General features: G+C 44.0%; 1 protein-coding gene across 1 annotated transcript in view; it reads right to left on the bottom strand.

The window, feature by feature from the left end:
- LOC141055955 (uncharacterized) overlaps window positions 1–16,957 on the bottom strand; it is a 134,184-nt gene that overhangs the window by 18,808 nt on the left and 98,419 nt on the right. The window contains exons 15-17 of the mRNA XM_073552651.1: window positions 9,959–10,282; window positions 9,784–9,842; window positions 7,432–7,507 (exon numbers count right to left, since the gene is read on the bottom strand). Of these exons, the coding sequence (XP_073408752.1) occupies window positions 7,432–7,507; window positions 9,784–9,842; window positions 9,959–10,282 (459 nt within the window). The remainder of the gene's footprint in view (window positions 1–7,431; window positions 7,508–9,783; window positions 9,843–9,958; window positions 10,283–16,957) is intronic.

Raw genomic sequence — 16,957 nt, 5'->3', positions numbered from 1 at the left:
CATCGGGCTCACCCTGATCGCCCTGGTGGCGTGGTTGAGGGTTCGGTGACCCCTCCTCAAGGGGGAGGTACTGTTGTGAGTTCATTTTCCCCTTCACTACTGAGGCCCGAGGAACTCCCTCTTCTGGTAAAGAAAGGTAGTGAGCCTGATTATCAAACACCTGAGCCTAATGATGATGACTGGCTGAGTGGAGTTACTGACTGGATATAAGGCTGCCAACGTCCTTCTGCCCTGCGGGTGATTTCTCTGTGGGATCCTTGGAGACCAGTCTGAATTCCTGCTCTTCTAAAGCTAAGTTTTCTGCTCGGCTTTTTGCATTTGTGCTTTGACTTTGTTTTGCTTTGTTTTTCTGGATTTCTGCCATTCCCTGCTGGGGTGAGCTGAATTCCTTTAGCTCTGTCTTCTGAAAATGCCTGAGTGCTGATTTAGTTTTTGAAGCCTAGCTGCTTCAGGGTCTTTTTCCATATCAGCTTGTTGGCTTATGTCTTTGATAGGGTTTTGGCAGATTGCAGACAGCAACCTTCCTTTCCTGTTCTGTTTAGTTAGCTTGGGCCCCATCGTTTGCTCAGCCTATCTTTCTATCTGTGTGAGTGTTTTTTCATCTTGCTTCACAGTCATTATATGTTGGGGGCTGCCTTTTACTTTGGGGTCTGCTCTGGGGCAGTTTAGATTTCCTTTTCTGTCTTTAGGCTATTTAGCTCTCTGGCTGTGATCGAGGGGTCTAGGGCACCGTAGGAACCCCCCACGGCTACTGCTAGTTGTGTTGATAGGTCCAGGGGTCTGCAATCTGATAGTTGCCAACTTCTCTGGTTTTCTGGACGTAGCTTCTATTTTTGTGTCTGCCTGAATTAGGGCAGTCCCAATATTCTTTTGAACCTCCGTCCAGACATCCCCAAGTCTCTTCACGGCGACCTCCACCCCAGGGCATTCAGAACTAATCCTAGAAAATTCGCCAAAAAGGGGATGAAAACCATAATTACAAAAGAATGATGAGGTTCCGGTAGGTTGATTTACTTGACTGTTGAACGCAAACTCAGCGAGAGGTAAAAAGGAAGACCAGTCCTCCTGTCGCGTTGCCACAAAACACCTTTAAATTTGTTCCAACGATTGATTTGTCCCTCTCAGTCTGACCATTGGTTTCAGGGTTATAAGAAGATGAAAATGACAAGTCAAACCCTAGTTTATTGCAAAAAGCTCTTCTAAATTTAGAGACAAATTGTACTCCTCTGTCAGACACAATGTTCAGAGGGATGCCATGTAACCTTACAATATGAGAAAAACAACCTGGAGAGTGTCTCTGGATTAGGTAATCCTGACAAAGGAACAAAATGAGCTTGTTTGCTGAATCAATTAGCTACCACCCAAATAGCAGTCTTCCCATCAGACAGAGCAAATCTGTAATAAAATCCATGGACAAATGAGTCCGTGGTCTTTCTGGAATAATAATAATCTTTATTTATATAGCGCCAACATATTCTGCAGCGCTTTACAGTTAAACAGTTTCAAACACAACAGTCATAAGTAACAACGTTAACAATAATATTATTAAAGAAAAATAAGACGACCCTACTCGTGAGAGCTTACAATCTACAATGAGGTGTGGGAGATACAAAGTACAGGTGTGTAGTTACAATGATGTATTCACGATGGACCAGCCATCTTGAGAGGGTGGGGGATAGATAAAAATAGTGAATGGGCTACACAAACACACTTTCACATAAAATTACTTTGATTAGGGAACGTGATAGGCTGCTCTGAACAAATGTGTTTTGAAGGAGCGCCTAACACTGTGCAAGTTGTGGCTGGTCCTAATTTCTTGGGGTAGTGCATTCCAGAGGATTGGCGAAACGTGGGAGGTCTTGGAGACGGGAGTGGGAGGTACGGACTAGTGCAGAGGTTAGTCGAAAGTCATTTGCAGAGCGCAGCGATCGGCTAGGCCAATAGACAGAAATGAGGGAGGAGATGTAAGGGGGTGCCGCACTGAGGAGAGCTTTGTGGGTGAGAACAAGTACTTTGAATTGGATCTTGTAGTGAATGGGCAGCCAGTGTAACAACTGGTGAAGAGCGGACGTGTCCGAGTACCGATTAGCCAGGTGGATGACCCTGGCTCCTGAATTAAGGATGGACTGGAGAGGGGAAAGTTGAGTGAGGGGGAGGCCAATTAATACAGCGTTACAGTAGACCAGGCGGGAGTGGATCAGGGCAACAGTGAGGGATTTTGTTGTTTCCATGGTGAGAAAAGGGCGGATTCTAGAGATCTTCTTTAGGTGTAAGCAGCAAGAGCGGGCAAGAGATTGGATATGAGAGGTGAAGGAGAGATTGGTGTCAAACATAACACCCAGACAGCACGCCTGCTGCTGAGATGTTATTATGGTGCCATCCACAGAGAGGGAAATGTCAGATTTATAGAGGTTAGTAATGTAATAAACTAGGTACTCAACTTATGCCACGTTTTTAAAAACCACTACTATTCAGCATAAGTTGAGTGCCTAGTTTATTATATTTCTATATACAGTGTGGGAACCTACTAAGACACCTACTCTAGTAGTGCACACGGTATACATTCACTTAGGTTAGTAGATAGCGGGAGCAGAAGAAGCTCAGTTTTGAAAAGGTTGAGTTTCAGATGGAGAGCGGACATGATGTTGGAGACTGCGGACACAGTTATTGGCGTTTTGTAATACAGCGGGGGGTAAGGTCGGGGGATGACGTGTATAGTTCTGTGTCATCAGCATAAAGATGGTACTGAAAGCCAAATCAGCTGATGGTCTGTCCAATTGGGGCCGTGTAGAAAGAGAAGAGAAGGGGGCCAAGGACTGAGCCCTGAGGTACCCCAACAGTGAGAGGAAAAGGAGAGGAAGTGGAGCCAGCGAACAGAACACTGAAGGAGCAGTCCGAAAGATATGAAGAGAACCAGTAGAGAGCAGTGTCCTTAATGCCTAGAGACTGAAGCCTAGAGATTAGGAGGTGGTGATCAACAGTGTCGAAAGCTGCAGAAAGGTCGAGAATAGAGTTGAGCGACTTTGGTCGGATCGGGTTTCATGAAACAAAATTTGTTTCAGATGAAACTGGACCGACTAGGGCAAAAAAAAGTCGGAGTTTCGTCCGAAACCCGACCCCAATGCAAGTCAATGGGAAATAAAAGTCGGCATTGAGCGGATGACATTCATCCACTCAATGCCGACTTTTATTCCCCATTGACTTGCATTGGGGTCGGGTTTCGGACGAAACGCCGACTTTTTTTGCCCTAGTCGGACCAGTTTCATCTGAAACAAATTTTGTTTCATGAAACCCAATCCGACCAAAGTCGCTCAACTCTAGTCGAGAAGAATAAGCATAGAGTGGTCCTGTTACATTTTGATGTCAGAAGGTCATTGGTCACATTGATGAGTGCAGTTTCTATCGAATGTAGGGGCGGAAGCCGGACTGTGAAGGGTCTAGGAGGGAGTGAGTGGAGAGGTAACGGGTAAGGCGGGAGCAGACCAGGCGCTCAAAGAGTTTAGAGATGAAGTGGAGATTGGAGACTGGTGTGTAGTCATTTGTGCACGATGGGTCGAGAGCGTGTTTCTTTAATAATGAAGTAATGATAGAGAGTTTGAATGAGGAGGGGAAAATGCCCAATGAGAGGGACAGATTAACGATTGTAGTTAGGCGAGTTGGGACGACTGGAGAAAGAGACTGAAGGATATGTGAGAGAATGGGGTCAAAATTGCATGTAGTCAGATGAGAAGAGGAGCCTGGAGACGACTTCTTCTGTGATGGGATCAAATATGGAGAGTGAGCCAGGGGAAATGCAGGGAGGGATGGGAGTCACTGCCCCTGGGGGCTGGGAGCGGATTTCCAGACGGATATTATCTATTTTCTTTATGAAGTGGGAGGCCAGGTCGTCAGCATAAATGTCTGTGATAGGGGCTTGTGCTTTCAGTGTCTGATTAGAGAGTTAAAGGTGTCAAAAAGTTTCTTGGGGTTGTTGGATAGTAAGATCAGGGTGGTGAAGTAGGTCTGTTTGACGAGGTGAAGGGCAGAATTACAGAATCTCAACAAAAATTTGAAGTGGGTGAAGTCTTCTGGTGTGCTGGTTTTCCTCCATGATTGTTCAGCACACCTAGAGCACCGCTGGAGAGATCGGGTTTGCGATGTGACCCAGGGCTGTGTTACTCTGTGCTTGGTGGTTCTGAGGGTGGGGTGGGGTTCTGAGTGTCGTTGTAGTGATGTACAGCCAGATCAGGACAGGAAAAAGAGAAGATTGGGGACAATAATGAGTGTAGGAAGTCTGCAAGTGTATGAGGGTTAATGGCTTGTAGATTTCTGAATGTGTGGTAGGTAGGAGTGTGTTGGGGTCTGCGAGGATTTGTGAGCGTGAAGGAGAGAATGTTGTGGTCAGTGAGGGGAAGCAGTGAGATAACTAGGTAGGAGATTGAACAGAGCCAGACAAAGACCAGGTCAAGGGTGTTACCGTCTATGTGTGTTTCAGAGGTTGAGAGCTGTGAGAGGCCGAGAGAAGTGGTTAGTGATAGAAGCTGGGATGCAGATGTGGAAGTGGGGTTGTTAATGGGGACGCTGAAGTCTCCCAAGATAAGGGTTGGGAGTTCTGAGGACATGAAGTGCAGCAGCCAGGCAGAGAAATTGTCAAGGAAGTGGGTGGGTGAGCCTGGGGGCCGGTATATGACCGCTACTCTGAGGGAGAGGGGACGGAAGAGCCTGATGGCGTGGACCTCAAAAGAAGGTAATTAGAGTGATGGAACTGGGGGGATGACCTGGAAAGTGCATTGTGGGGACAGGAGTAAGACGACTCCACCATGTCTGTTTGTGGGTCTCGGGGAATGGGAGAATTGTAAGCCACCATGGTAAATGACAGCAGGGGAGACAGTGTCAGAATCCTGAATACAGGTTTCAGTGAGGGCCAACAGATTGAGAGAGTTGTTCAGAAAGTAATTGTGTAGGAAAGGAAGTTTGTTACATTCAGACCGTGTATTCCAGAGGGCACAATTAAAAGAAGATGAAGGAGTGCAGCTAATATTAATAAGGTTATTAAGGTTTCGATTTGAGGTGGGGTAGGGGTTGAGGTTGGGGGATGGTGGACCAGGGTTGGGGGAGATGTCCCCTGAGATCAGTAGGAGTAGGAAAATAAAGAGCAAGTAGTTATTGGAATTGTAAAAAAAATTTTGTGTGATGTGTTTGGGCAAGATGGATTGAGGTTTTTCAGGAAGGTGAGAAGTGCATGGGAGAGGGAAGTATAGAGAGGCTGATGAGTACGAGTCATGATGGAGGGGGATGGGGCAGTGAATGTTGATGGAAAGGGACCACAGGCGGATAGAAATAAAGCACATGGATAAGAGGGAGAGCAAAGTGTAGGTTACCCGACTCCTGCCCTAACTGCCATGGAATAACAGCTTTTTCTTGATGCTTAGCTTCTGTGATGCTTTGCTTATGGGATGCGCGCAGCCCCACACATGCGTGTACCTCTTAGAATGTTTTTAAATATATAGCCCATCCTACAGGGTCAGGAGAGATGGATTGTGGGCGCTGGTTTGGGATAATTTGGCAGCTGGGGCCAACACACCAGTGGGTGGTTAGATGATCAAAGACATTGGTCCTAGCTACATCTATATGCTATAGCACCTTCAACCAGATAACATCTAGAGTGATCCCAGTCACGGATATACAACAGTGAGAATTAAGTACAATGCAACAAAAGGTATTATACCAATTTAACAGGCACATTAAGATGTTGCTAGTTGGTAAAGCGGCAGATGACAGACAGCAAGCAGAGTTGGATACCATTAGAGGCTGCTTGATGACATAGAATAGAATGAATACATGCAGGATCAATGCAGGAGTTGAATGAGATGGATACCATTAGAGGCTGCTTGCTGACAAAGAATAGAGTGAATACATGCAGGATCAATGCAGGAGTTGAAGGAGATGGATACCATTAAAGGCTACTTGCTGACAAAGAATAGAGTGAATACATGCAGGATCAATGCAGGAGATGAATGAGATGGATACCTGTGTGAGGAGAGAAGATGGATGTTAATTCCTTGCCATGGAATAACTGCTTTTTCTTGATGCTTGGCTTCTGTGATGCTTTGCTTATGGGATGCGCGCAACCCCACACATGCGTGTACCCCTTAGAATGTTTTTAAATATATAGCCCACTGTTGTGAGCTCATTTTCTCGTTCACCTTTGATGTCCGATGAACTCCCTCTGCTGGTGAACGGAGGTGGTGAAACTGATTTGGATGGGAGAAACCTGTCACCTGAACAGGTGGATTGCGATTGGACATCCGGAATCTCTGAGTGGATATAAGGCAGCCGACGCCCTGTAGGGTTGCTGGTGATTTCTCTGCTCTGAGCTCTGGCCTCCAGTTCAGTTCCTGTCTTCTAAAGCTAAGTTTTGCTCTGTTATTGTTCCATGAGATTTTGTCTGATTTGCTTAGTTTTGTGTTCTGCCAGCCCCAGCTGGGGCTCTGCTGAATTTCCATTTTTGTCCCTGATCGGTTAAATCCCTTTTGCTCTGTCTTCAGAATATATCGGAGTGCTGATATAGGGATTTTGAAGTCTAGTGACTTCAGGGCCGTTTTTCCTATCAGACGTGTTGGGACATTTTTGGTAGGGTTTTTGCGGATTGCATCCAGCATCTTTTCTGTCCTTCCCTATCTAGTTAGTTGGGCCCCATCGTTTGCTCTGCCTGTCTTTCTGTCTGTGTTTGTGTTTTCATCTGTTTTCACCGACAATACATGTTGGGGGCTGTCTATTGCTTTGGGGTCTGCTCTGGGGCAGTTTAGATTTCCCCTTTCTTTCTTTAGGCTTATTTAGTTCTCCGGCTGTGAAGAGGCGTCTAGGACCACCGTAGGAATGCTCCACGGCTACTGTTAGTTGTTGTGAATAGGATCAGGGGTCTGCAATCCGCTAGCTACCAACCTCTCCGGTTTTCTGGACTTAGCTTGCATTTTTATTTTTTCCTTCACCGGTGACTCATTCATAACAGCCCACCCTACAGGGTCAGGAGAGATGGATTGTGGGAGCTGGTTTGGGATAATTTGGCAGCTGGGGCCAACACACCAGTGGGTGGCTAGATGATCAAAGACATTGGTCCTAGCTACATCTATATGCTATAGCACCTTCAACCAGATAACATCTAGAGTGATCCCAGTCACGGATATACAACAGTGAGTATTAAGTACAATGCAACAAAGGAATTATACCAATTTAACAGGCACATTAAGATATGTTGCTAGATGGTAAAGCGGCAGATGACAGACAGCAAGCAGAGTTGGATACCATTAGAGGCTGCTTGATGACATAGAATGTATACATGCAGGATCAATGCAGGAGTTTAATGAGATGGATACCATTAGAGGCTGCTTGCTGACAAAGAATAGAGTGAATACATGCAGGATCAATGCAGGAGTTGAAGGAGATGGATACCATTAAAGGCTGCTTGCTGACAAAGAATAGAGTGAATACATGCAGGATCAATGCAGGAGATGAATGCGATGGATACCTGTGTGAAGAGAGAAGATGGATGTTATTCCATGGCAAGGAATTAACTGCTTTTTCTTGATGCTTAGCTTCTGTGATGCTTTGCTTATGGGATGCGTGCATCCCCACACATGGAATAGGCAATGGAGCGAAATCCTCAGCCAGCCGGCTATGACTGACTTAGGCGTGTGCACAGACATCACAAGCAGATACAAAATCTTTAATATCCTTATGCATGGATGGCCACCAAAAACAGTCTAGTGATGGCTTTCCTTGTGGCAGTAACCCCAGGATGGCCACTCAAAACGGAATCATGAAATTCCTGTAACACTCGCAACCTTAGGTACACAGGCACAAATAATTTGGACCCCGGGGAAGTAGAAGGAGACAACGACTGGGCTTTAAGAATCTCCTCTTCCAGCTCCAAGGTTACCATAGACAGTACAATACCCTGAGGAATAATAGAGGATGGAGGTTCTGGAGGAGAAATGGAATCTAGACTATGAGATAAAGCATCAGCTTTCACATTCTTAGACCCTGGCCTGAATGTATTTGAAAAATTAAATTGAGAGAAAAACAAGGACCATCTAGCCTGTCTAGGAGTTAACCTTGTAGCCGATTCAATGTAAGCTAAATTCTTCTGATTCATGATCACCGTAACTGGATGAACAGCCCCCCCAAAAAAAATTCCTCCATTCCTCAAAGGCTAATTTGACGGCAAGTAACTCCTGATTCCCAGCATCACAATTTCCCTCTGTCGGTGAAAATTTTTTTTAGAAAGAAAAAGCACTTGGACGCAGGTTAGTCAGAGTTTTGGGCCCCTGTGATAAGACTGCCCCCACTCCAGTCTCCGAAGCATCCACCTCCACAATGAACGGTTCATGGAGATCAGGTTGGATCAGAATGGGTGTGGACATAAAACACTCTTTCAATCTTTCAAAAGCACCGATAGCCCCCGGCGACCAAACCTTGAGATTCGCCCCCTTAAGTGTAAGGTCAGTAAGTGGTTTAGCAATTTGTGAAAACCCCTTGAAAAATTTTCTATAATAGTTGGTGAATCTCAGAAAACGCTGCAAAGCCTTAAGATCACGAGGTTGAACCCAATTATGGCCTGCACGTTTCCAGGGTACATTTTAAAAGCTTCTGCTGACAAGATAAACCCAAAGAAAGATTTCCTGAACAGAAAAAACACATTTCTCTAATTTAGCAAACAGAGAGTTCTCCCTTAGTCTCTAACACCAACGGACATGTTCTTGGTGAGTGTCCAAGTCTGGCGAGAAAATTAAAATGTCATCGAGGTATACTACAACCAATCTTCCAATGCAATCAGAGAAAATATCATTAATAAAATTCTGAAACACAGCAAGTGCATTAGATAATCCGAAAGGCATGACAAGGTTTTCAAACAGACCCTCAGACGTTAAAACCGCCGTCTCCCACTCATCACCCTTCCGGATGCGTATCAAATTGTAAGCCCCACTAAGATCAAGTTTAGAAAATACCCTGGCCCCCAGAAGCTGATTATATAGGTTAGTGATGAGTGGAAATGGGTAGGTATTTTTAACCGTGATCTTGTTTAGTTCTCGGAAATCAAGGCAGGAACGGAGACCTCCATCTTTTTTTTTAACAAAGAAAAATCCAACAGCTACAGGGGAGGCGGAAGGACGGATACGACCCTTCCGTAAACATATTCTTTCATGGCGGTCCGTTCAGTCCCAGACAAATTATATAGGCGAGCTTTTGGCAAATTGGCACCAGGAAAAATTTCAATAACACAATCATAGGGACGATGGGGAGGTAGTATCTCCACCTTTTTTTCCGAGATTACATATCCAAAGTCCTTTAGGTACCCCGGAAGACCCTCCAGAGTAGCAGAGCATATTAGTACATTTTTAGACATTTCTTAGAACAGTTGGGACTCCATTTCACAATCTCCTTCAGACATCAATCAATAACTGGATTGTGAGTCTGCAACCATGGAAACCCCAGTACCAATCCAGCTGGTAAATTATCCATCACAAAACAGGAGATGGATTCAGAGTGGAGTGCTCCCACTTGGAGAGTGAAATCCACCATTGCTCTATTGACCAAATTGTAAGCTAACGGTGTCTTGTCAAGGGCAATGATTTCAATGGGGCTTTCTAAACTAACTGTCCCTATCCCTAACTGCAGAACCAGTCCCGAATCAATAAAGTTAGCAGCAAACCCACAGTCAATGAACGCCAATGTTGATAAGACCTGGTTCTCAAAGGAAATCATCGTTTGTATCAGTACTCTGTCAGACGAAGAAAAAGGTACCTGGGAGTCTGGGTGACATCCTCGGCCGTCACCCAGATGTTCTCCCGATGGTTTGAAAGCTTGAGGAAGAATTGGACAATTCTTAAGAAAATGTCCAGAGAGACCACAGTATAGACAAGAGTCCGAGATCTTGTCTCCCTTTTCTCTCCACAACATGAAGACTGGCAACTCTAACCTCAGGTGAATGGACCTGCTCCGGGGAGGTAAAACATGCGGCCTGCTGTTCACCTTGTCTCTCACAGATTCTGCGTTCCATTTGTATGGCCTGAGTCATGGCCTCCATCAGAGAACAAGGGGCCTCATGGAGAACCAGAGCATCCTTGAGTGTCTCGGAAAGGCCTCTTTGGAACTGACACCTTAGAGCAGCATCGTTCCACAGAACCTCAATGGACCACTTCCGGAACTCAGTACCGTAGTCCTCAGCTGTGCGACCACCCTGTGCCAGGTTCACGATCTTAGCCTCAGCGACCTGGATTCTGTCAGGTTCATAGATATGAATCTGATATAGACAATATGATAGACATAGATCAGACCTAAACTGTCAAAAAAGGCATCAATGAAAAACCCTTCTGGGGCTTGTGGGGACAAAAAAAAGATGCACAGCTCGGAGGACCCCCTCACAGTAGTGACATGATCATTCCCACCCGCTGGAACTCCTCCCCTGATGACCGGGGTAAAAAATAACTTACAGCTCTCTCTGAATACTCTAAACCAGTCTCTCTCTCCTGAAAATTTATCAGGGAGGGATATGACAGATTTGGGAGAGACCAACTGTACATCAGAGGATACTGACATCACAGCCAATGCCAGAAGCGGGGGGCTATGGGTGGTCTTCATCAAGTTATTTATCTGACCCTGCGATGACTCCAGACTCTGGCAATCCTTCGCCAGAACTGCATCAAATTCGCCACATGGTCAAAGCATGTGAACAGGATCCATAATGGTTAAAAAGAAAAACGTAGTGGCCAGACATAATGTGACGCTAGTCACTTCTCATGGCTAAGCCGTGAGTCAGAGTGGTCAGGAGGTCCAAAGTCAGAAGCCAGGAGGGTAAGTCATAAACAGAAGGAAGAGACAAAAAGGGTAGTCAGGTAACGTTCCGAGGTCAGAGTACCGGGAGGATAACGGATCAGAGCTGAAGGGGTTAAACAGGTGGATGGTCAGAACGAAGTCCAAAGTCAGGCAACAGATCAAAAATATAGAACTAAAGGTACAGGGAGCACGGCGCACAAACCTCAATAGATGAATGTACGTCTGGCAGTGGTCGGGGAGAAGCTGCTCATGGCATGGCCATTACCCGGGATAGTGAACACCTGAGAAAGTCGATGCCTCCCAGTCACAGATTGGCTAGTCGAGCTGTCAATAAAACACACTGACAAGCTTAGCAAGCCCCTGAATCAGACTGGATGGTCATGCTGTCAATCAAAGTACTGACAGCTTCAGCATGCCCCTGTACCAAATTGAACGACCGAACTGTCAGTAACTGCATCCCAGACACCCTGAGGTGGAACCATGAAAGCCACATACTTTACCACTGGGGTTCTTTTGGACTGTGGACTATATGGGTGCTGAGTTAAATTTCACACCCATAGAGTATACCATGGTCTCAGGTACATTTCTGAAAGAAAGCGTTAAAAAATTTGCTAGGTTAAATTTTTCAGTCATACACTATTCTGTGGTTTGGGGTAAATTTGTATAATATGTAACCCTCCAAAAAGTGTTCAAAAATGTATTGGTATTATATTGCTCTTCCACAGAGTATTACATGATCTAGAGTACATTTCAGTTGTATCCAACCCTCCCAAAAATTATTCAAAAATATATCTGTATTATATTGCCCCCCCATAGAGTATTACATCTACAAGTTCTTGCTTCCTTCGTTGAGGTGCATTGAACAAGGGGTTGGACACGACGACCCTTGAGGTCCCTTACAACGCTAACATTACATGATTCTATGATTAATAAATCACATTGAAAGTTCCAATTTTTTACCAAAAATTTCAATTTCGGTTTAGTTATATTATTTTTTATTAAACACATTGGTGACAACTGGCCACTTATTTTACAGAAAAAATGACCATTTTCTGACTTTGAAATGGTCAAAGAAGAACTTGCCAGGCTTTTATCTTACTCTCCCCCTTCTACCTGAACCAGTGACCTCTCACATCCTCCAGCCCATCTCCCATCTGTCACTACCCACCTAACTAAAATAGCTACCCTCTCTCTTTCCTCCACTATCTTTACTTACTCTTTCAAACGTGCCACCATTACTAAAAAAAAAAAAAAAAAAACACCTTTGATCAGAACTGCATTGCTAACTACAGACCTGTCTCTAATCTCATGGAATGCTTGGTCTAATCCAATATCTTTCAGATAACTTGCGTCTTGACCCTTTACAATCCGGCTTCCTCTCTTTACGTGCTACAGAAAATGCCTTTACTAAAGTCTCTAATGATCTATTGCAGAAACCATTAGCAGCATTGGTTTCCAGTACGATCTCCATGCTGATAACACTTAAGTATACATATCATCTCCGGATATCGCTCCCACATTAATACAAAATACCAGTGACTGTCTGTCCGCTGGCCATAAGATCATGTCCTCCCTCTATCTGAAACTAAATCTTGAAAAACTGAACTCCTTGTTTTTACGCCCTCTAATAACCTGCCTAAATCTGTTATTTCCATTTCGGTGTGTGTCTCTACCATAACCCCAAAGCAGCATGATAGCTGTCTCGGTGTTATATTTGACTCAAATCTTTCCTTTACACCCTAAATTGAATCACTCACTCATATCACCTGCATATCAAAAACATTTCCAGAGTACAGCTTTAAAACTGCAAAAACTATTTCTGTCGCTCTTATTCATTCTCTTATGGACTACTGCAACTGTCTATTAGTCCAGGATCACATATGCGAGAAACTCGGACGAGTCTCGCACGTCAATACCCGGCACTGGCACTCGGGAGAGGAGCATGCGGCTGCACAGAGATACATTCAGCCGCACTCTCCGCTCCCGAGTGCCGGTGGCAGTGCCGGGTATTGACGTGCGAGACTCTTACGAGTTTCTCGCATGTGTGACCCCGGCCTTAAACAATCTCCCTAAACTCTCCCCTCTCCAATCTATTCTGAATACAACAGCCAGGATCTGTCCAACTGCTACTCTGATGCCTCCACCCTGTTCCAGTGATTGCACTGGTTACCCATCCACTACAGACTACGACAAATTTATCTCGCTCAACCACAAGGCTTTGCACAGTTCTTCACCGCTGTAGATCTCCCTCAGGTCTATCACCTTACCGATGCTCTTCGTTATGCTAGTGATCTAAAATTGGAGTTTGTTTTGAAAAAGAAGCCAGTCCATCAACAATAAACGATAACATTTCTAAACATCAACACTTTGATCAAAGTCCTTTCATGTACTCAACAGCACTGCAATTTTAACCATGACTTCTATTTTTGTAGGCCAATAATCTAAAATTAAATCAAATGGTAAAACAGGAGAGACACAAAAGTGCAAATAGGGTCTTAGCTGATAACTACGTGGCGTAAAATCTTAAAAGGTACGCTTACCTGATAGGGTTGTGACAGTCACAACTCCAATAGAAGCATGTAAAGGCGGCTGCGTGACGACCATGGTTCAAAGATATAATCACACACGAAGGTGAAGCATGAATGCAGTTTATTGTCAGCGCGTTTCAAGGGTTCCAAACCGCTACATCAGAACCAAGCCACAATGATTTATTACAATGAACCGCATTCATTCGTCTTGTGTGATCGTATCTTTTAACCTTGAGCAGTGTGGACTCTGAACCACCATGTTCCTCATTCATTGTAATAATCTACGATTAAAGCTATGGGCGCCCGTTGCGGATTTGCTTGCAGAAATTTCTGCACGGTTTCTGCATCTCTTGACAGAAACCGAAGTGGAAAATCCATGCATTTTTTATGCGTTTTGTTGCAGATTTTCATGCGGTTTTGTACGCGTTTTTGTAAATCCAGAGAGCTAAATAAAGGTATATTATTCAAAAAAAGGAATTGTGATGTCATTTCCTTGTTCAACCTCTTCTATTTCATTCTCCATTGAAGACCATAATATCATGACATACCATGTTCAAATTTATAATGTTTACACACACAAAACACATACAGTATTCGATCCCCTGGAACTTTTGAACCTTTTCCCACATATCATGCTTCAAACATTAAGATACCAAATGTAAATTTTTGGTGAAGAATCAACAAGTGGGACAATTGTGAAGTTGAATGAAATTTATTGGTTATTTTACATTTTTGTGGAAATTCAAACACTGAAAAGTGGGGCGTGCAATATTATTCGGCTCCTTTAACTTAATACTTTGTTGCGCCACCTTTTGCTGCGATTACAGCTGCAAGTCGCTTGGGGTATGTCTCTATCAGTTTTGTACACTGAGAGACTGAAATTCTTGCCCATTCTTTTCTTGGCAAACAGCTCGAGCTCAGTGAGGTTGGATGGAGATCGTTTGTGAACAGCAGTTTTCAGCTTTTTCCACAGATTCTCGATTGGATTCAGGTCTGGACTTTGACTTGGCCATTCTAACACCTGGATACAGTTGTGGCCAAAAGTATTGACACCCCTGCAATTCTGTCAGAGAATACTCAGTTTCTTTCTGAAAATGATTGCAAACACAAATTCTTTGGTATTATTATCTTCATTTAATTTGTCTTAAATGAAAAATCATAAAAAGAATTGTCCTAAAGCCAAATTGGAAATAATTCCACACCAAACATAAAAAAGAGGGTGAACAAAAGTATTGGCACTGTTCGAAAAATCATGTGATGCTTCTCTAATTTGTGTAATTAACAGCACCTGTAACTTACCTGTGGCACCTAACAGGTGTTGGCAATAACTAAATCACACTTGCAGCCAGTTGACATGGATTAAAGTTGACTCAACCTCTGTCCTGTGTCCTTGTGTGTACCACATTGAGCATGGAGAAAAGAAAGAAGACCAAAGAACTGTCTGAGGACTTGAGAAACCAAATTGTGAGGAAGCATGAGCAATCTCAAGGCTACAAGTCCATCTCCAAAGACCTGAATGTTGCTGTGTCTACCGTGCGCAGTGTCAACAAGAAGTTTAAAGCCCATGGCACTGTGGCTAACCTCCCTAGATGTGGACGGAAAAGAAAAATTGACAAGAGATTTCAACGCAAGATTGTACGGATGTTGGATAAAGAACCTCGACCAACATCCAAACAAGTTCAAGCTGCCCTGCAGTCCGAGGGTACAACAGTGTCAACCCGTACTATCCGTCGGCGTCTGAATGAAAAGGGACTGTATGGTAGGAGACCCAGGAAGACCCCACTTCTTACCCCGAGACATAAAAAAGCCAGGCTGGAGTTTGCCAAACCTTACCTGAAAAAGCCTAAAACGTTTTGGAAGAATGTTCTCTGGTCAGATGAGACAAAAGTAGAGCTTTTTGGGCAAAGGCATCAACATAGAGTTTACAGGAGAGAAAAAAAAAAAGAGGCATTCAAAGAAAAGAACACGGTCCCTACAGTCAAACATGGCGGAGGTTCCCTGATGTTTTGGGGTTGCTTTGCTGCCTCTGGCACTGGACCGCTTGACCATGTGCATGGCATTATGAAGTCAGAAGGCTACCAACAAATTTTGCAGCATAATGTAGGGCCCAGTGTGAGAAAGCTGGGTCTCCCAGCAGGACAATGGCCCAAAACACACTTCAAAAAGCACTAGAAAATGGTTTGAGATAAAGCACTGGAGACTTCTAAGGCGGCCAGCAATGAGTCCAGACCTGAATCCCATAGAACACCTGTGGAGAGATCTAAAAATGGCAGTTTGGAGAAGGCACCCTTCAAATATCAGGGACCTGGAGCACTTTGCCAAAGAAGAATGGTCTAAAATTCCAGCAGAGGATTGTAAGAAACTCATTGATGGTTACCGGAAGCGGTTGGTCGCAGTTATTTTGGCTAAAGGTTGTGCAACCAAGTATTAGGCTGAGGGTGCCAATACTTTTGTCTGGCCCATTTTTGGAGTTGTGTGTGAAATGATCAATGTTTTGCTTTTTGATTCATTCTCTTTTGTGTTTTTTCATTTAAGACAAATTAAATGAAGATAATAATACCAAAGAATTTGTGTTTGCAATCATTTTCAGGAAGAAATTGCGTATTATCTGACAGAACTGCAGGGGTGTCAATACTTTTATCCACAACTGTACGTTTATTTGTGAACCATTCCTTTGTAGATTTTGCTTTTTGTTTGGGATCATTGTCTTGTTGGAAGACAAATCTCCGTCCCAGTCACAGGTCTTTTGCAGACTCCAACAGGTTTTCTTCAAGAATGGACCTGTATTTGGCTCCATCCATCTCCCATCAATTTTAACAATCTTCCCTGTCCCTGCTGAAGAAAAGCAGGCCCAAACCAGGATGCTGCCACCACCATGCTTGACAGTGGGGATGGTGTGTTCAGGGTGATGAGCTGTGTTGCCTTTACGCCAAACATATCATTGTTGCCAAAAAGTTCGATTTTGGTTTCATCTGACCAGAGCACCTTCTTCCACATGTTTGGTGTGTCTCCCAGGTGGCTTGTTGCAAACTTTAAACAACATTTTTTATGGATGTCTTTGAGAAATGGCTTTCTTCTTGCCACTCTTCCATAAAGGCCAGATTTGTGCAGTGTATGACTGATTGTTGTCCTATGGACAGACTGTCCCACCTCAGCTGTAGATCTCTACAGTTCATCCAGAGTGATCATGGGCCTCTTGGCTAAATCTCTGATCAGTCTTCTTCTTGTTTGAGATAAAAGTTTAGAGGGATGTCCTGGTCTTGATAGATTTGCAGTGGTATGATACTCCTTCCATTTCAATATGATTGCTTGCACAGTGCTCCTTGGGATGTTTAAAGTTTTGGAAATCATTTTGTATCTAAATCCGGCTTTAAACTTCTCCACAACAGTATCACGGACCTGCCTGTTGTGTTCCTTGGTCTTCATGATGCTCTCTGTGCATCAAACAGAACCCTGAGACTATCACAGAGCAGGTGCATTTATACAGAGACTTGATTACACACAGGTGGATTATATTTATCATTATTAGTCATTTAGGACAACATTGGATCATTCAGAGATCCACAATGAACTTCTGGAGTGAGTTTGCAGCACTGAAAGTAAAGGGGCCGAAT

Source organism: Dendrobates tinctorius, unplaced genomic scaffold (assembly GCF_039654945.1).
Source record: "Dendrobates tinctorius isolate UK_male_01 unplaced genomic scaffold, ASM3965494v1 ptg000192l, whole genome shotgun sequence".
Classification (NCBI taxonomy): Eukaryota; Metazoa; Chordata; class Amphibia; order Anura; family Dendrobatidae; genus Dendrobates; species Dendrobates tinctorius.
The sequence above is the reverse complement of the archived record's forward strand: the minus strand, read 5'-3'. Positions and strand labels throughout refer to the sequence as shown.